General features: G+C 40.6%; 1 protein-coding gene across 1 annotated transcript in view; it reads right to left on the reverse strand.

Annotated features, from left to right (window-relative positions):
- Positions 1-21,207, reverse strand: part of SLC25A21 (solute carrier family 25 member 21) — a 529,502-nt gene that overhangs the window by 71,659 nt on the left and 436,636 nt on the right. Inside the window, exon 5 of the mRNA XM_060293607.1 lies at positions 4,629-4,695. Within this exon, the coding sequence (XP_060149590.1) occupies positions 4,629-4,695 (67 nt within the window). The remainder of the gene's footprint in view (positions 1-4,628; positions 4,696-21,207) is intronic.

Below are 21,207 nucleotides of genomic sequence, written 5' to 3' on the forward strand. Positions count from 1 at the left end.
CACCCAGCTGGAGCATCAAGACCCTGTCAGCCACACGGCTCAGAAGAAAAGGGAGAAAAAAAGAAAGAAAGAAATAAAAAATAAAATAAAGTTATTAAAATAAAAAATAATTATTAAAAATTAAAAAGCAATAAAAAAAGAAAAAAAAAGAAAGAAGAGAGCAACCAAACCAAAAACAAATCCACCAATGATAACAAGCACTAAAAACTTAGTAAAAAAAAAACAAAAACAAAAAAACACGGACAGACAGAACCGTAGGACAAATGATAAAAGCAAAGCTATACAGACAAAACCACACAATGAAGCATACACATACACACTCACAAAAAGACAAAAAGGAAAAAAACATATATATCGTTGCTCCCAAAGTCCACTGCCTAAATTTTGGGATGATTCGTTGTCTATTCAGGTATTCCACAGATTCAGGGTACATCAAGTTGATTGTGGAGATTTAATCTGCTGCTCCTGAGGCTGCTGGGAGAGATTTCCCTTTCTCTTCTTTATTTGCACAGCTCCTGGGGTTCAGCTTTGCATTGGCCCCACCTCTGTGTGTAGGTCGCCTGAGGGCGTCTGTTCCTGCCTAGACAGGATGGGGTTAAGTAGCAGCTGATTAGGGGGATTTGGTCACTCAGGCTAGGGGGAGGGAGGGGTATGGAATGTGGGGCGAGCCTGCAGCGGTAGAGGCTGGCATGACGTTGCAGCAGCCTGAGGCGTGCCGTGTGTTCTCCTGGGGAAGTTGTCCCTGGATCACGGGACCCTGGCAGTGGAGGGCTACACAGGCTCCCGGGAGGGGAGGTGTGGACAGTGACCTGTGCTTGTACACAGGCTTCTTGGTGGCTGCAGCAGCAGCCTTAGCATCTCATGCCCGTCTCTGGGGTCCGCGCTGATAGCCACAGCCCGCGCCCATCTCTGGAGCTCGTTTAGGCGGTGTTTTGAATCCCCTCTCCTCGCGCACCCTGAAACAATGGTCTCTTGCCTCTTAGGCAAGTCTAGACTTTTCCCAGACTCCCTCCTGGCTAGCTGTGGTGCACTAGTCCCCTTCACAATGTGCTCATGCAGCCAACCCCAGTCCTGTCCCTGGGATCCGACCTCCGAAGCCCGAGTCTGAGCTCCCAGCCCCCACCCATCCTGGCGGTTGAGCAAACAAGCCTCTCGGGCTGGTGAGTGCTGGTCGGCACCAATCCTCTGTGCGGGAATCTCTCCGCTTTGCCCTCCGCACCCCTGTTGCTGCGATCTCCTCCGTGGCTCCGAAGCTTCCCCCTCGCCACTCCCTGTCTCCGCCAGCGAAGGGGCTTCCTAGTGTGTGGAAACCTTTCCTCCTTCACAGCTCCCTCCCACTGGTGCAGGTCCCATCCCTATCCTTTTGTCTCTGTTTATTCTTTTTTCTTTTGCCCTACCAAGGTATGTGGGGAGTTTCTTGCCTTTTGGGAAGTCTGAGGTCTTCTGCCAGCGTTCAGTAGGTGTTCTGTAGGACATGTTCCACGTGTAGATGTATTTCTGATGTATTTGTGGGGAGGAAGGTCAATTCCATGTCTTACTCTTCCGCCATCTTGAAGGTCTCTTCCACCCTGTGCATTTTGAGGCCTCCCAGTTTGGCTGGTGGGAACAGACACTGTTCCCAGCTCTGCATGACTGCCCAGCACTGATCCCTTGAATACTTCGGACAGCTGTTTCCAGGCCTTGCTTGTTTCCTCATATGTGCTCAGGTCAGCTGAATACTTGAGACATCCCTCTGAAGACCTTAGGTGTCTCTCTTTGTGCAGCTCTCTCCTTCTCTGGTGCTATGGCCTGGGAGCTCTAGGTGCCTTGCCCTCCCTGGCCTCTCAGCTCCTTCTCAACCCAGGGAGTCCACTGGTTGAGGGAGTCAACTGGATTTCTCCTGTGTGTCCCTGGAAACTCTCTCAAGCCAGTGACCTGGGGCAATCCATAGGGCTCATCTCATTTGTTTTCCATCTCAGGTATGACTCTCCCTCCTTGTCTTATGTCCAGTGTCTTAAAAATTGTGGTTTCATATATGTTGTTCATTTTCTGCTCTTGCTGTTTCAGGCAGGAGAGAAAATCTGGTCCCTGTGACTTCATCTTGGCTGGAAATACAGTGGTGAACAAATAGACTTCATAGTATATCAATATAATCTTTCATGAGTTTGGTTAGCATTAAGCAGTCCTTGAGAATCTGACCATGGAATAATGGTGTTTCTGGACCTGTGAAGCTCAAGACTAGATCCTGGAACCTGGCACGTTGTTCCTGCCATCCCTGAGTAAACAGCTGGTCTCTTTCTGAGGTCTTCATTTCTTTTTGCTAACTACAATACTAATTCTGTCTTCATTTGTGAAAAGGGAAGTTTCATTTATTTAGCATAAATGAATCTCATTATTTTAATGATGAATCTCATTTCAAAGAATAAAGTACAGAAAAAACAACATTATCTGTTTCTAGACATTGTCTGTTTATATACACACACACACATAATATTCAGAGAGCATATATACGTATGTATGTGTGTGTATATATCTATGGTCTCTGAATATTTTTTCAAAGTAAACTTTGATGACATACAATGAAGCAGTTTATGATGTATGAAACTGTTGCAATCAGATGATCATTTTCCTCACAAATACTAAGATAAAGTATCTATAAAATGAGTGTTTTCATAAATTGTGCTGAAAAACAAGTGCTATCCATCTGGCAAAGATACACTAAACTCGAAGTTATACTTAAAAAGCCAACGTACTTACCATATGTCTCAATAATTTTAAGGTAAAATCTACTTGAAACAACATGTCTGGGACACATACACCATATCCAGTTGCCCAGAAGTTCATCTGTTAACCATTGTTCTGGCAGGGAGCATTGCTTTTTTTAAGTAGAGACTAATTCAGTTTTGTAAAGCTCAAGTTTTTTTTTCTTCCGTAAAAGACTGTTCAACATTGATAAACCTTAATCTTCTTAAAGTTTAAATTGTCTCCAACATACAGTATTAAGAAAAAATATTCCATGAAAAACTAATTATAGTTTACTTTATTTATACACGTAAAACTCTGAACAAATGAATATATAATTCCATGGAGACAAAGTGACTTTCCTTTTGAACAGGAACTATGCTCTGTTTGTTTACTTGGGCAATCTTTTATCAAGTGAAGCCATTTCATAATTCAACTCAGCCCTCTTGTGTACTTTGGTGAACTTTTTCCAGATTCTCTATTGCGATTCAGATCCTTTTCTTTTTTTTTTTTTTGATTCAGATCCTTATAATGAAATTTGTATTGAAGTAATAATATAAAATCACAAAAACTATGGCAACGAAGAGGATGAATTTACAGAGAAAGCATGTTTTAAAGCTTTGCTTTCTGAATTCTAGACCTGAATTAAATCCTATTAAATCACCATTTTCACAGGATGTAAAAGTCTGGTGTCTGTGTATATATGTTGGGTTTTTTTAATCATAATTTTTAACTCAGTCACCCTCTTAATTAACTGATATAAGTATATAAGCTGTTTTTCTTACCTTTCAGGAATGTTGGGAACACAAATTGAGTAATGTATGTGAAAAAAACTTTATGTCATTAGCTGGAAAGGAAGTCTTTCAGTCTAAGTTTATGTTATCCTTATTATGGAAAGACAAAGCCATATTTGGTGATGTCAGTGGTGTGGGGGGAGGGGCAATGCCAGTCAGAGCCACTGGGATCAGGACTTTTGTCTGAAAGAACTTATAAAAGCACGATCAGATTTAGTTCTTTCTCCCCAGAGGTCCTGCTAGATCTCCATGTTCTTATCCAGATACTGAACCAGCAGGTAGTACATAAATGTCCATAGTTATAAGATTATGCAGAAGCCGCATAGCACAGGGAGATCAGCTCGGTGACCACCTAGAGGGGCGGGATAGGGAGGGTAGGAGGGAGACGCAAGAGGGAGGAGATAATATGTGTACATATTGCTGAATCACTTTGTTATACAGCAGAAACTAACACACCATTGTAAAGCAATTATACTCCAATAAAGATGTTAAAAAAAAAAAAGAATGGAAATGAGTGTAGTGGAAGTAATGATTTTGTGAAAACCAGAATAGAGAATTTTAACAGAGGAGACCAGGGGGAAAAATGAAGTTAGCACACCAAATAAATGTGCTATATGAGAATCATACACAAAGAAATATAATGTCTTAGTGTGCTCTGTTCATAAAATGAGAATGATTTAAGGAGAAAGGCTTTTCTACCTCGCCTCTCTCCTCTCCTCTCCCTCTCTCTTTCTTTAATAATTATTGCTCCAAAGGCAAAGTTATGAATTGCCTTGAGAAAAAGTCCAAGCTCTTTTGTGGCTGCTGTGGTTTGATTACATGAATTTCATTCACCACTGTGCTTTTTGTATAATTTCTCCATTAGAAGGGAATGCCTTTACCTGGAAAAAAATAATCCACAAATCAACATAGCAATATTTGAGAGACTGACCAAGTCTAATTATGATAAAAATTGTTACAATTTAAAAAATTTAAGATTTTTAAAAATTTTAGAAGTTTTAGTATTTTATGTTTAATTTCCATTAATGTCCCATCATTTATGGTGGGATGTGTTGATGCTGAAGCTCTTACTACAGTCTATTTTCAGTTGGTGGGAAGGCATACAATGTTTACCTTCACTGCTCTTTTTGGTGTTTCAGCCAAGATGGGTGGCAGAATTCCCTTGTAAAAACCGAACAACCTATTGGAGAAATAAAAAGATTTATATAAGTAAGGGAATTAGGAAACAGGTGATTGTGCTGTTGTTTATGGATGAAGCAACTAATCTTAAAGTATTCCCAATTTCAATGTAGCACATCAGTCGTGAAATCTTCCTTTGTTTTAATTTTAAAGTGAAGAGATTATGATATCTACTATGACATTGAGAAGAGGAATAAATGATACTGAGACTGGAACCCCTTAGGTAAGTTGCTAAACATAATCATGAGTTGTACCTTAAAGCTAAAGTCAGCCCTCCTTAATCTAAGGAATCTTGAATTTAGTTTTCCAGTTGTGTGGTTGGTAGTAGCCTCAAGCTGTCTACCGTCTTGCATTTCCTCCCTGTGATCACCAAATGAGGTTAGTGCTATACCTAAGCCCACTAGACTGAAACTTCTGAGGCTAACCAGGAGATGAAAACCTCAATTTTAGGTTTACTAACACAGGGGAACTAACAAACTCTATGGCTGTGGAACTAGGGCTCCCAGCTCTGTCCTGAATTAGTCATAATTTTTTTAACTTCCTTGGTGGAGATGGAAGGAGGTCAGGGAGGGCTAATTACAGGGACATACGCTGCTGACAGAAGAAATGTCAAACTCCCCTGCTGATATGCAATCTCACAGGGCATGGGACAGCTATTGTTGCCAATATTGAGGGACTCATGGTTACATATTCAGACACTTTTAGGAAAAAAAAGAATGAGTGCCATATGCTTATGATAAGTTTTATAAAAAGTCACCACTTACTTCTCATTAAAATTTAAGATTTTTATATTTGTCTGTCCTGGAATCTTTACATATATATATGCTATACCCTCATTTAAACCTGAAAATATTTCAACAGAAGAGAATATTCTGCATCATTTTCTGAGATAATCAGTTTCCCTGGTGAACCCATAAGTGGCTACAGATAAAGGCAGGACTCAACGTGTTCCTATTTTAGGATATACATTTAATATCCTAGAGAAAGCTGGAGCTTCTCTGATTGACCCATCAAACTTCACTCCATCTCCCTTATTTGGGTTCTGCTTCTAGCTGAGCTTCTGGAACAATAACGTTAAGAATTTATTCAGATTAACCCACTGTGCCACCCAATCCAACATGGTGACCTCTTTTTTTTTTTTTTTTTTTTTTTGCAGCACGCGGGCCTCCCACAGCTGTGGCCTCTCCCGTTGCGGAGCACAGGCTCCGGACGCGCAGGCTCAGCGGCCATGGCTCAAGGGCCCAGCCGCTCCGCAGCATGTGGGTGTGCACACATGTGTATGTAACCAGGACACAAATATTTGTTAAGATTATGGATTTTATGAAGAGGAAGAAAGGAATTAAATGATCCCCTGATGTGGTCTTATTTTGCCCACTATTTTCGACCTAATGAATAGTACTAGCATTTGTATATAGGAAGTAAAGCAGAATCTGCTTTGAAGAACTATGGGAATTCATGAATTCCCCCCCACCTCCTTTCCATTCCAACTACTGATGCCTGAAATTCACTTGTAAAACTTAAATACTCTTTGTCATTTAAATTTCATTATAAATTAATTATTATATAATTTTCAGCATGAGAGTGACTAAGCATAGGTTTGGTCTTCCTAAAAGATAAATGTGATTTTCCTGAATAGAAGTTCTATATTTATAATAAAAGACATTATTAGTTCTGTTTTTCTTGGGCTGATTTTTTCACATCTGGAAGAGTATGTCTGGGTATAGGGGGGAAACAAAGAAGAACATTTAAGTAAGTAAAGCTTTTAGGACAGAGTGTCCTGATTAATAGAGGTACTTGAAATCCCATACAACGGAGAACAGATATAGGACGAACAGTTGCTCAGCCTGGAGAAGAAAGAGCTTAGGGACAAACATGAGGAACATGATGGATCTTTTGAAAAATGAGCATGTAGGAAAGAGATTAGACTTTTCTGTTTGTTTCCAGGTGGTAGAACTAGGACCAACAGGTTCAAGCAACAAGGAAAGACACATTTTTGGCTCAGTGGGAGCTTAATACGAGGAAGTACTTCTAATAATCTGAACTATCTGAAGATAGAATGGACTCTCTTGAAGAGTGTGAGTTCCTTTTGGTACGTGGTCAAGCGGTCTGGATGGCCACTCATCATGGATGCCAGAAATGGACGTACACGGCAATGGAAGGATTTGAGGGACCTCGAGCTTGGTTTACTCCAATCCTCAGATTTTGTTATTCTAAGAAAAAGAACAAGAAGACATGGGAAAGCACTTTTCTGAAGAGACAAACTCTGCATTACTTTGAACTTTTGCCTAACGTGGAGCACTGCTTCTCTGGAGGAGGACAAGAAGTCTTATAAGCAACACAGAAGGTCTTCATTTTAAAAATGATGAGAGAAAATATTAAAAAGAGGTGTAAGGCAGGAGGGAAGAAAGGCAGCTGGGAGAGCCATAAGGATTTAATCTGAAAAGAGCTGGGAGGTCCAGAGCCCTCTGCTTCATGTTGGCCATGCTTCCTTGATACGTCCTCTTTCTCCACTCTCTGCTCTGCTCCTTTCATGTGCAATCATCTTCCCCTCCCCCACCAGCTCCAGCCATCCCACCAACCTGAACTCTCTAATGAGGAATGAAGAGCTTTAAAGGGAGATTCTCAAGGACCACGGGCAGCATTTGCTGGCAAATGGGAAGCTAGAACTATGTACTTCCTTGCATTATTTTTACAGTATATCCATGCAATATCGGGCAACTATGGAATAGCCAGGCTGGCACCTCTTCTGCTGAGAATTGCCCCACCCAATTTTTTTTAAACCACTGGAACCAACGTATTAGTACAATATGATACTGCTTGTAGGCAGTGGTTGACTGGGCATCTCGCTACATGGATCCAAGTGGTTTTCTGCCTCTGTGCCCCAGCTAATCTGACCCAAGCAGTGCTTTTCTCCAGGATTTTGGAATTGGAATTGAAAAGGTCAGCCTCACTCTGTGTGGCTGAAGCTCTAAGATATAAAGCTAGAATATCAACAGCAGTCATGTTTTCTGTCAATCTGCAGTGGTAAGAAAGAAGGAAGCCATCGTTCAGGGAAACAAAGAAGAAAGATAGAGAAGTTCTGGTACTGTGAGTGTGATCCCGCTGACAGGATTTCTTTAAGCCTAGTTACACCGTGACCCTTCTTAAATACTGACATTTCCCTTTGCTTTTGATCCTTTGAGATACCCAGTAACATTTATAATAAATTCCTTTATGTACTTACAACCCAAAGTCCCGGATCAGGAAATTGGTCCCTACAGCCAAAGTGGCTGCTGCTGTACCTCCGTACCACGCCCTCTCCCATGAAAAGCGTTCGGTCAGGTAAGAGTAGCACTTGGGCCAATCCAAAGAGTCACACCCAAAATGTGATCAAGAATGCAAATCTAAACTACAATGAGGTACCACCTCACACCAGTCAGAATGGACATAATTAAGAAGTCTACAAATAATAAGTGTTAGAGAGGGTGTGAAGAAAAGGGAACCCTCTTACACTGTTGGTGGGAATGTAAATTGGTGGAGTTATTATGGAAAACAGTATGGAGGTTCCTCAAACAACTAAAAATAGAGTTGCCGTATGATCCAGCAATCCCACTCCTGGGCATATGCCCAGACAAAGCTATAATTCGAAAAGATACATGCACCCCTATGTTCGTAGAAGCACTATTTATAATAGCCAAGGCATGGAAATAACCTAAATGTCCATCGACAGATGAATGGATAAAGAAGATGTGGTATATATGTACAATGGAGTACTACTCAGCTATAAAAAAGAATGAAATAATGCTGTTTGCAGCTACATGTATGGACCTAGAGATTATCATACTAAGCGAAGTAAGTCAGAAGGAGAAAGACAAATACCATATATCACTCATATGTGGAATCTAAAATATGACATGAACATATCTATGAAACAGAAACAGACTCATAGGCAGAGAATGGACTTGTGGTTGCCAAGGGGGAGAGGGGGTGAGGGAGAGAAGAACTGGGAGCTTGCGATTAGCAAACTACTATTTATAGGACGGATAAACAACAAGGGGCTACTGTATAGCAAAGGGAACTATATTCAATATCCTGTGATAAACCAGAAAGGAAAAGAATATGAAAACAAATATATATTGATATATGCATAACTGAATCGCTATGCTGTACGGCAGAAATTAATACAACATTGTAAATGTAAATCAACTATACTTCAACAAAATTTTTTTTAAAAATGTGAGCAAGAGAACGTGGGTAAGGCCTCAAGCTGATGACATATTTTTCTGACTTGATTAGATAATTACTGGAAGCTTTCCTAATGTAAAGTATGATATACAGATTCTAAAAAACCAAAAGGACTTGTAATGTTTTATGAAGAAGATACTTTCTTTTTGGCTAAAGAACTGATGTTTGTACTTACATGCACTGTTCATTCTGCCAATTTTTTCTGTGTTCATGTAATTTTGGCTTGAAATACAGAGCATATAGCTTACCAGGACAATAAGCAGGGAAGTTAAGAGATTTGTGACACCCATATCAACATGCTTTATCCCGCTTACTTCCCAGGACATTCAGTCGACTCCCTGAATGAATGGAAAGTGAGATTCTAATGTCTACTGGAAAGACAGTAAAACCACCACAGTGGTTTGTTTTTTCTTGTTTTTTGGGGTTTTTTTTTTTGCAGTACACGGGCCTCTCACTGCTGTGGCCTCTCCTGTTGCGGAGCACAGGCTCCGGATGCGCAGGCTCAGTGGCCATGGCTCACGCGCCCTGCCGCTCCGCGGCATGTGGGATCTTCCCGGACCGGGGCACGAACCCGTGTCCCCTGCATCGGCAGGCGGACTCCCAACCACTGCGCCACCAGGGAAGCCCCACCACAGTGGTTTTAAGTTTTGACCCACATCAAGCCAACTGGCGAACTCTTTGGAAGAGACACAAGAACCAACCGCAAGACCTCCCATAAAACTGTTGTATAACTGTATGGAAGCCCTCATATATCGTTTCTCAGAGTTGTTTCTTCTAAAAGTTGTGAGTTCGATTTTAACTATCCTGTGTAGGAAAATGTTAACTTGGATGTGTATAGACTTTTGTTGACATTGTTATAAGTAAAAATAGTCAAATTTGTTGAATGCTTAATATGGACTAGCCACTCTGTTAAGAATAAATATATGAAGGCATATGGACATATTTAATCTCATCCAACTCTCACAACAATCCTTTGAAGTAGCAATAATTATTTTCTTCATTTTGCAGGTGAAGCCTGTGAGCCTATCACTACCAAACAGGCGACTCAAATCAAGTTCCACTGTCCTCACAGTCTCTTTCCTTGACCACTGAGCTGTAAAGGTATTGTAGTTTTTCTTAAAATAAAATCATTTTTACAAACACCTTTGAAAAGTCAAGTTATTTCTGTTGCAAAAATATTTTGTCATTTCTTATTTTAAGAGGAAGAAGAAGCAGCAATTAAAACTCAGGTTTCTAGTCCATTTCCATTCAATTCTCTTTTAAAGTAATATACCACACTACCTGCACAACTGATAGATCTGGGCTGAGATGAACAGGATCATTTCCTGGGAAAACTTTTGGGTTGTTTATTAAATATTTTCTAGGTGGATCAGATGAGAAAAAAAAAGTAGGCCCTAGGATCAACTTTTTTTCCCCATAGGATAAAGTTTTTCCCTTAAGAGAGACACCAGGATAATTCTGTCAGTGTGGGGAAAAGTCAATGCATAGTTCAGTAATATAATAAAACACAGAAATATTAATAAAATAAAAACTGTTGTTATCCAAAAAGTCAGCGGGGAGCACCTTTGGCTGTTGACTTAACAGATACCCTCCTCACCCCTCCTTGTTCCTTGAGGTGCAGGTATTCACTGTCCCCTTCTCCAGTCCAGGGGGTGAAGCAGAGTTCTTCAAACCTATCATGGTGGTCCCAACCCCTTGAGTGGGTTGAGCATGGACATACGACCCAAGCCTAGCCCATTGTACCAGCAAAGAGGGAGGGATGCATGCTGCAAGTCTTGGATTTCTAGCCTAAGGAAAAGAGCACATAGGAAGAAAAGCCCCTCTTTTCCACTAGATGTTGTCCTCACTGCATGAGATCCCTGTGTACCATGGCCAAGTGAGATATCATTGCCCACAAGTTGAGCACGGCCATCAAAGGCAAATAGGACCTGGACCTTGATGACCTGGGCTGCTCAATGAACCAATCTTGGCATCCTACCTCCAGATTGCTGGTTATGTGAAATTAAAAATAAACCTTTACTATTTGAGCTGCTTCCAGTTAGATCTTCTGCTAACCTACAGCTAAAAGCATTCTGATACAAACAGCTTTAACACCACCATTTCTGAAAAAGTCTTAAATTGTAATTCTTAAATCATAATCATAGTGAAGATAGTTGTTAAATGTTAAGCAAAGCACTTAGAAGGAGACTGTGAAAACCATTTTGAAAATGTTTTTAGATTATTTCTTTCAGGAGCCTATCACGCATTAAAACGCTATCCCATTAGGATGATTACTTGTGAAAGAGCCCCCACCCTGCAGATGGAATGTGGAGAAGTTCACAGGCAAAAATGAGGACGGAGCTCCAGGTCTCCAAAGCCATTCGATCACGATGGTTCCCATACTGATTGAGAGTTGTTATTCAGGAATATTGGTGACAAAGAGTATTACAATACTGGATCACATTTGTTTTTAATTGTATGATCAAAACAGGCCTTGTATTACTTATGTACATCTATAAAATGAAGATCAAAACTGCATTGCACGTGTTCTTCTCAAAGACGCAGCTCACACATAGCTTATTTGAAATACAGATTTATGCCAAACCCCGCAAAATAATTTTACCCCTCATTTCCCCCCCACCCCCCTTTTTAAAGTGTGAAGCTATTTAACGTGTTGGGTGGCTCCAAGGTCATACACCAACTAGTAGAAAAATGTTGATTGTACAAAGCAAGGAGATGTGGAATTTTCTTTGCGTTCCAGTTGGTGGTTCATTTACAAACCCTGGAAGAAGCCTTCCTGTTGTCTCTCATTAGTAGGGACCAATTGTAGGTTACCTTGTCTAAGGTCCAAACTTTAGACCCCCTCAAGAAACCAGACAGATCCTTAATGAAATATCTTGTACCTGACAACATCTTTAGTCCATTTGGAAGGCTGAAAAAAAGTTACCTGCTTTAAGTCAGCTACTGAAATCTGAAGACTCTGTGGTAAACAGTGGGTAGAAAGGAGAGGGCTTAACATTCTCAAAATTGGACTCAGGTAAAGAAACCAAAAAGGAGTAGATAAATCCCATCTGCCCCTCTTTTTTCCCTGTGAGTCACCTCCTTGTTGGTTTTGCTGTTATTTTTCTAATTTAGTATGTAGAAAATGTTTGTTTGGAAGTCATTTGTACTGTAGCGTTGGACTGCTCCTACAGGTGGGCCGGGAAATTTCTGAAGTTGCTAGGCTGGTAAGCAAGGTTTTGGCCTTAGGAGCCACAACATGGAATCTATTCTTCTTTACAGCTCCCAAGGAGAAAGGGAAACAGTGCAGCTGCTTCACACGTGACCTTTAGGGGGAGTCATACCTGTTGTCCATCAGAAAGGTTATCATAAAACTCAACTGATAGATTCCTGAGAAATGAGTGTGAGGAAACTGTGAATAAATTATTTCCCTCTTAAGGGAGGAAAAGATCAATGTACACATCTGCTACCTGTGGAAACCAAGGTTTTCCCTGGTTGCTGGAGATGAAGGGTTCTGGGGCCCAAACTGCTGAGATTCATAACCTGGGTCCAGCAACCATCACACACCAGGATGGAGGTGCACATCATCCAAGCATAAAAAGGCCAATTAAAGAAATGATTTCCAAGTTGAAAAGCCATTTTCAAAGCCACCTGCAGCACATTCACATGAGATGGATGTTTTCACCTGGATCCCACTTCTTTGCCAAAAACCTGGCATTCAGTAAAAGTCCAGAGCAGCAGTAACTCTCATCACTGAAGCATGAAATAGGAGCAACAGGGAAAGTGACACCAGATCCCCAGTTGGGGAAATTGGAAAACATTAACATGTCTGTGTACCTAACAGAGCACAATTACTACATTTTATTTTGTTTCAACAGTCAGGACCTAAATGAACATCACCATTCAGTTCTGTTCTGGGCAATGATCCAAGCTCATCTTTGGTACAGTTGATTTTGAATCCTTATAGTCAATCATATCTTCACAATTTGTTCTTCTTTCAGGCTTCAGGCATCCTCCTGATTTCCATTTCTTGTTTGGAAGCCTTGAGTCATCTGTTCTGGCAACATGACCAACCCAAATCAGTCATTTTCTCCAAATTATATTGAAATAGGGATCTTGCTAGTTTGTTTTCTTCCTCCTTCTTTCTTTCACATAATTTTCCCTTTAAGGATCTCCTAATACAAAGCTGATTGAAGGCATACAATATCCTCTTTCTTCTGCCGTTGTCAAATCCAAGTTTCTTACCCACATGCTGTAGCTCTGTAATTAAAACAATGAGGGTGGCACTCAGCCCTGGGTTATGAGTGTATGGCTCCCATTGCTCGATGGGTTCTGTATCCCAGGGCAGAATTCTGGCCTTGACACTACAACTTTAGGGCATAATTCTGACATCATTTACACTCCACAAGTCTTAGCGGCTCACAGAATCCAAATGAAAGAGTGCAGTTCCATGGTTCTATTATTTGAATTATGTAGAATCTGCAATCTGAAGTTCTCAAAATTGCACACATCTTGGGGCCATTTTCATTTAGGCAAAGGAGAGAGGGAAAACTAGATATCCTTCAAAGGAGAGGAAAAACAGCTTACAGAGAGTAAGTGACACAGGTTCTTCTTTTAAAAGCAGCGACTGAACTTCAAGAAAGGGCAACATAAAGAAAATTTCAGCTAAGATTCTAACATAAAACTAACAAAAGTTCTCCCTGCTTCAACTCATATCAGGTCTCCAGGAACAAACAATACAGTTATTACTTTTCATTACAGAGAATTAATTGAATTGAGTTTCTGCATATGGACCTTGGATATATTTGTTACTCCAAACCCTACCACTTTCATTACATGCTGTACGGAGGAATTCTTTAAAGTTTTCCTCAACATACTTTTTAACTGAACTTTCAGTATGCTTTTACCACCACAATTAAACTTTGTTGATGTGTCTAAAATAAAATACAACTTTGATTTTCTAAGATACAAAAAATTAGTTTAGCTGTCAGTATCATTTAGGAGGTAGGTCCATGGCTCCATTCCCTGGAAAGTTGGCAGGATGCTCAACGCACCAAAGATGTTGCACAGCTCAGCCCAAAGAAGGCATTAGCATGATATAAGAACCAGAACCCTGACGGAAAACGCTAAGGAAAGAAAAAGCAAAAGAGATATTTGAGAAGCAACTCACATGGTAAATAACATGGGTAGAATGTGGTGTTAATTGCTCCATGAATCTATAAGTGAAGAGACACATTTAGAACTGACCATGCAAAAAGTGTAGTAATTTTCAGTTACAGCAGATTACCTTGCTTATAAAGATGAACATGTTTCCATTAGGGAATAAGAATCATGTAAGGGAAGTCTTTCACTCATGTGGATGGTAACTCTGAGGAAAAAGACTCAAAAAAAAAAAAAAAAAAAAAAAGCAACCAAAACAACTCTATTTCTTGGACTGGGACCGAAAACCAGGAAAAAAGGACCTGACTGTGGAGTCAGAAGGTCCTTTGCCAGCCAGCTCCCAGCTCTCTGCTAAATAAGTCCTGCTGAAGAAATTCCTTGCTCCATTCTAGTCACCCCCATCCTCTCACCAATCCCCTTTTTTGTATTTCCTCTGTTTCCAATTTCTGTCCTCCCCATTTGTGAAGTCATCATTCATTTATTCACTCACTTATTCTTTCAGTATATTTTGTTCCAAGCACTAAGCTAAACACCTTTTTCTAGGGTCAAATGTTGATAGAATAGTTCTGTTGTCCCCCAAATCAACTAAGACCTTAATTTTCTCCAGGAAGCTTTCTCTGGGATGTAGACAAATATCTTGATATTGCTCCTGCTTGCAATATTTGACCAAGATGTTGCCTTTCATGTTACACTATGTGCTTGGCACTTGGTAACACTCAGATATTATATTGAATACACTGATATTCAAATAAGAAATGTATATACTTATGCATATATGTCTATACATATGCATACGTATGTATATAGTCCATATACATAGATATGACTTGGTATCCATATTAACAGTCTGAATGACTTGTATATTTTTAACTGAGTAGAGTATGTATTATTCACGTGATTACCATATTTAATCCAGATTATAAATTGCTTTTTTTTTTAAATATGTATTTATTTGGCTGCGCTGGGTCTTAGTTGCAGCATGCGGGATGCGGGATCTAGTTCCCTGACCAGGGATTGAACCCGGGCCCCCTGTATTGGGAGCATGGAGTCTTAACCATTGGAGTCTTAACCACTGGACCACCAGGGAAGTCCCTATAAATTGCTTGACAATGGCCACTCCTGTTCTTTATCACCACCCTCTAGCATTTAATATTCATTTGATTCTACCTGTCAGTAAAGGCAATATGATGTAGTGGAATGTGCGCTCTGGAGCAACCCTCCTTGGGTTGGAATTCTAGCTCAATCATGTGTTAGCTGTTTACCTAGCATGAAAAACTGTTGGCACAAAAGGTGAGCAAATTAATTCCAAAAGATTACTGCCAGAATAGAGATGTTTTTTATGCCAGCCCTCTCTACAAGTGCTTATGGAAATGAGTTAGTACATTGCTGTAAGTTGCCTGATTTTATAGCTTGACCTAGCTGCAGGGCTGTATATGACCACAGCTGGCGCAGAAAGCCTCAGTATTCAGAGATGTCCTTTACAAATGGAACCTTACCTAAGTGTGTGACCCAGTGCCTTAGGAATTCACACCCCGTTGTGGAATTCTGCCACAACCAAGTCATACATGTTTGAGACCAAAGATGCTGTGCACTAAGTAGGCTACTCCCAAAGTATAAGTCACATTTGGAAATGTATTAACTCTTTATGACCACCAGTTGTTACAGTAGGCTCCAAATTAATTTCTTGAAGTGCCCCCTAGTGGTACCAGAGTTAAATGCAACTCAACAACTGTCGCAACCCTGCCAAAGAACAAAGCTTTGGACCAGGGCATTTTGTAGGTTACAGATTACAGTCTGATTTAGCAGACTTTCAATTCACTAAATTAGGCTCCAAAGGAACAGTATTATAACAGCTTGGACTTCTACTGGAATTGAGATTACTGAGAGAAAGTTTAGAAAGAAAACCATCAATCATTGTGCTTAATGCTTTACAACTATTATCTCATTCAACTTTTACATGAAATAGAGTGTACTCTTTCCATTTCATAGACAAGGACAAGAGACTCCATGAAGTTAAGCAACTTTCCTACTGGTCAAACAGCTTGTAAGTGGTGTAGTTGTGATAAGAACGAAAGTCTACTTGACTCTAAAACTTCTACCCTTGAACGCTGTGCTTGACTCCTGTGTCCTCAGGGAGAGAGAATCAGGTCACTGAGAAATGTCATTCCACCTCCTGGCTCTAGTGCTCCTTCTGTGCCTGTGTCTCCAGTGCTTGGGGCCCAGGTTCTGCCTGGTTTCTGGGAGGGGCTAAAATGCTGGGTTTTGAACGGAAGAACAGCTGAGCCAGGGTTTGTAGCCCCTCTTGTCATCCAAGTCCTCTGCACCAGTTTTTTAAGCACCTGAGTTCTTAGTTAATTGATTTAAACACAAGATAAACGGGTAGTCACCGAGCTTTCTGGATTTAATAAATCAAAGTCTATCTGTACTTTATAGATTTCTGGATGCGCACAGTCTTCCAGATCACTCTGAAAAATTGTTTCCTTCACACCACATTATTATCAATGAATAATTAAGGGTTAACTGTTTTCCTAACGAACTCTTTCAGTCAGTGTTCTAGAAAACTACAAGTTGGATAAACTACATAGAATTCAAGACATCTGAAAAACAATGCAGAAGCCAACCCTAGGGCTCAGTTTCTGGACCTCATCTATCTCTCCCTGGTGATTTCATCCAGTCATATGACTTTAATTATCATCCTTACGCTGTTAACTGTCATCCATCTCCAGTTCACCCAGTCATCTACTCAACACCTCCACTTGCATATTTAGGAGGCATCTCATAATTAGCATGTTCAAAAGAAACTCCTGATTCTTCCACCACAAACTTGCTCCACCCACAATATTCTCCAAACCTCTTAACGGTAAGTCCATCTTTCCAGGCACGCAGGCCAGAAACTTTGAAAGCACACTTGAGTTTTGTCTTTCTTGTATTCATCTCTATTACCCTGGCCCAAGCCCTAATCGTATTGCACTTGAACCTTTGTGCTAGTTTCCTAACTAGTTTCTCTATGCTCTATTCCCAAAGCAGTGACAGAATACTCCTGTTAAGATGAAAGGCAGATCATATCGCTCCTTTGCTCCCAACCTGCCATCGTCCTCCCATCTCCCTCAGAACAAAACCAAAACCCCTTCAAAAGCCCCAGGCAATCTGCTTCCACACACTGCATCATACCTTCCCCCTCATCTCCTATGATGCCTTCCTTGGTTCACAGCCCTCCCGTCCACTGACCTTGTTCTCGTTCTTTGGAGCAGGGACGCTCCCACCCCAGGGCCTTGACACTTAAGGCATCTTGCCTGGGATCCTCTCTGCCACTTGTCCCCATTGTCTCACTCCTCACCTCCTTAAACTGCACAAACGTTACCTTCTCAGTGAGGCCTGACCTCACCTCTCTTCTACTTAAAATTGCAACATCCTCACCTGAGTACTACCTATCCTTTCTGCCTGCTTCATTTTTCTTTATAGAACTTATCCCCTTCAAACATGTTTGTAGTTTACCTGCTTGCTTTCTATTGCCTGTTGCCAGATCCATGAGGACAGGGTAGGAGTTCTTGTCCATTTTATTTACTGATGTATTCCCCTGGCTAAATATGGGAACTGACATATAATAGGTGTTTGCTAAATTCTTGTTGAATGAAAGAATAGATGCATTATATTCCCACTGATCCAGTGTGATGGTGTTGTGAATAGAAAGTTGTACCTAGCATTTTGAACTATTCCAAGATCAATCTCTTACACTTTCCTACCAAATGTCAATTCTTCCTGGTTTCTTTGGAATCACCTAGACGTCACCAAAATGGCTATCAAAGAGGAAAGTTTTGGGCATTTGATCTAGTGCACAGGAGTGGAATTCAAGAAATAGCAACTGAGGAAGCCTCGACTTTGTGTGAGTTATTATCCCCCATCAGCTGGCAAGCCACGATAGCAAACGGCATTTTTACCCACCAAACCCACTCATCCCTTCTCCCTGCTGGCAGAACCTAATTCTAGTGTTCACACCTTTGACGCCATGTGCTCTGGAAAGGGAACTCTCTCCAGCCCTGGCGTGATGGAGTAAATCATCTGGTCTTATTCTTCTGGCTCGTAATAGAATGAGACATGAGCATGCAACTTAATTCTAGCCAATAAAACTTGAGGGGGCTTTTGAGAGAGGACTTTTCCTCCTCCTAAAAAAATAGGATTCTTGTGCCTCACCTCTAGAAATTTGGATTTGGTAGGTCTGAGTGGAGGTTCAGGAATTTGCATTTTTAATACCACCCCCAATTCTGATGCGGAAAGTCCAGGAACTGCATATCGAAAAATAGAAAGAAAAAAAAAAAAACAACTTCCCTATAAGGTTAGTGACCTGGGGCTGCTCTTACCCAGATGTCTATCTGTTAGGAAGCAGGCCAAATACTCAGTGCCATTATCAGGTAATTCCTCCAGGACGGTCATGAAATTATTCTCACTTTCCTCCACTTTCTAGTCTAGAATGTACTCACCCTTTGAGCCAAAGACTGCTAATTGAAGGTGTGTTCCATCCTGGCCTCCAAGACCAGGAAGGTACAGGTATTCTTACCATCAGTCACTGCTAAATAGGGGACCAGATTGCATGCCCCCAAGACATGCTGGGTAGAGGTACTTTGTTCCTACCTCTTGGTTTCCTCTTTGCTTTATTTAGGAACAACACTGAGACATGCAAAAAACAGATTATTATCTTACCCACATCTTTTCAGAAGAGGTTAATATTTCATTCCACCTCCCACAAGAGTAGCAGAAATCCTGGTTGGCATGAAGCACATTTTCACTGTTTGAATATGAGAACAAAATTCAAATGAGGGTACTTTACTTTCATTCCTAAATAGTCGTGCATTTTGCAGAACAGGTACAACAGGAAGTAGCCCCTGGTGTAAAGCAAGCAGGACCACACCTATGGCTGTCTGAGCTGAAGAATAGGAAAATGCTTTCCTTATGCTTTAGGGAGTGAACCAACAAAGAAGTCAGGCTTCTCTAGGGTTCTGCAGGGGAACGATTTTTAGAGAGGCGGTCTTGCATGGGGAGTGTGGCTACAGATTTAGCTTCTAAGATAATTACTTATTTGAAGAAAAATGACCTCTGAATTACCCACTAATCTTGATGCTTAGACTTCCCACCAAAGCCACTAAGTGTCTGGGGCTCTTTTGTTCCAAGGAGTTCCACATTTCTTACATACAGTCTGTATTTTTAGTTACCATTTGGTTACCGTTTTCAAGAACATTTACTTATTTATCAGCAAGTATTTCTTGAGCACCTACTATATACCTAGTACTAATTATCAACAGTACATTTAATTTGGTCATTGAAATAGCAAACATGCTATAATTTTGTCAAGTATCAAGTCCATGAGCTAGAGAGATCCAGCCACAGTATTCTATTAACCTGTGTAGTTTGTCCATGAGGCAGGAAAGGCACAAGTATATTTTTCTCCCATTTTTCAAGGAACACTGAGTCATGGAAAGGTTATATTTACTTATCATCTCGGGCAAAAAGTTGAATGCTTGAAGATTAATCTGGATTCCATATATGGAGTTTGAATATTTCTCTCTAGTAAATCTATCTCTTCATTCATTCAACAAATAACTGAGTGTCTGTTACATTCCAGTCACGGCTCTCTGCGTTAGAGATAAGGCAGTGAACAGGTCAGGCACAATTCTCAGACTCACAGAGCCTGTGTCCTGTTGAGGGAGCCAGACAATGAACAGGCAAAAAACAGATGAATAAAATGATGTCCGATCAACACCACTAATCATTAGAGAAATGCAAATCAAAACCACAGTGAGATACCACTTCACACCCATTAGGATGGCTATTATGAAAAAGGCCGGAAAATAACAAGTGTTAGGGAGGATGCGTAGTAACTGGAACTTTTGTGCATTGCTGATGGGAATGTAAAACGGTGAAGCTGCAGAAAATGGTATGGTGGTTCTTCATAAAAGCTAACCATAGATTTGTCTTATGAGCCAGCAATTCCACTTGAACTGCAAGCAGAGGCGCAGCTATCTGTATACCAATGTTCACAGCGGCGTTATTTACAATGGCCCAAATATCCATCAGCAAATGAATGGATAAACGAAATGTAGTATATACACACAATGGAATACAATTCAACCTTATAAAGGAAGGAAATTCTGATACATGAGACAACATGGATGAATCTTGAAGACATTATTATGCTAAGCGAAGTAAGCCAGACACAAAAGGACAAGTATTGCTATGATTCCACTTAAATGAAGTACGTAGAATAGAAAAATTCATAAAGACAGAAAGACAAATTCACAGAGACAGAAAGTAGAGGGGTTGGGGGAAGGGGGGAATGGAGAGTTAGTATTTAATGGGCACAGAGTTTTAGTTTTGCAAGATAAAAAGAGTTCTGGAGATGGACGGTGGTGATGGTTGCCCAACAATGTGAATGTACTTAATGTCACCGAACTGTACACTTAAATATGGTTAAAATGGTAAACTTTATATTGTGGGTATTTTACCACAATAAAAAAAATAAAACAGGAGGATACCTGGTTGCTACATGGAAAGGAAGGAGGCTACAGATTCTGATCGGTTCTCCAGGGAAGGCCTCATTGAGAAGACACCTGCTGAGCTAAGAGGGTTTCTATTTAGCAGAGGTACAATCTACTGGAAGGGGAGAGAAATGTTTAGAAATGGAGAGCTTTGGGGAAAAAAATCACTATATCCTGGGAGAATCTAAGGCGGCAGTTTATAAACTTTTGCTTTACTCTTCATGTAATCATGGAAGAAACCATGATTTCCAAGGTAGTCTCTTGGGATGTTCTAAAAACTAATTTTAAAAATAGTTCCTGCGCTTTAGATTCAGTCTTATCCCTATAGGGAACTTAACTCATTAGTCCTCTCTTCTGAAGTTTGAGTTCTCTCTACAATGTCCCTGCCAAGTTATCACCCAGCTTCTGATTAGGCACCTCTAGATGCCAGGATCCTATATCCTTTCAGAGTGTCCATCTGATCCTGGGATGATTTTGTAGTTGGAAAGAGAGACCCTCCTGCTTTGGGCCCAGTTCTATTTTCAGGTGACCTTCAGCTGCTTCTACTCAGCAGGTGAGATGGTTAATTTTATGTGTAACTTGACTGGGCCAGGAATAGATTGAGTAAAGCGGATTGCCCT

This window comes from Globicephala melas, chromosome 2 (assembly GCF_963455315.2).
Source record: "Globicephala melas chromosome 2, mGloMel1.2, whole genome shotgun sequence".
In the NCBI taxonomy this organism is placed as follows: domain Eukaryota; kingdom Metazoa; phylum Chordata; class Mammalia; order Artiodactyla; family Delphinidae; genus Globicephala; species Globicephala melas.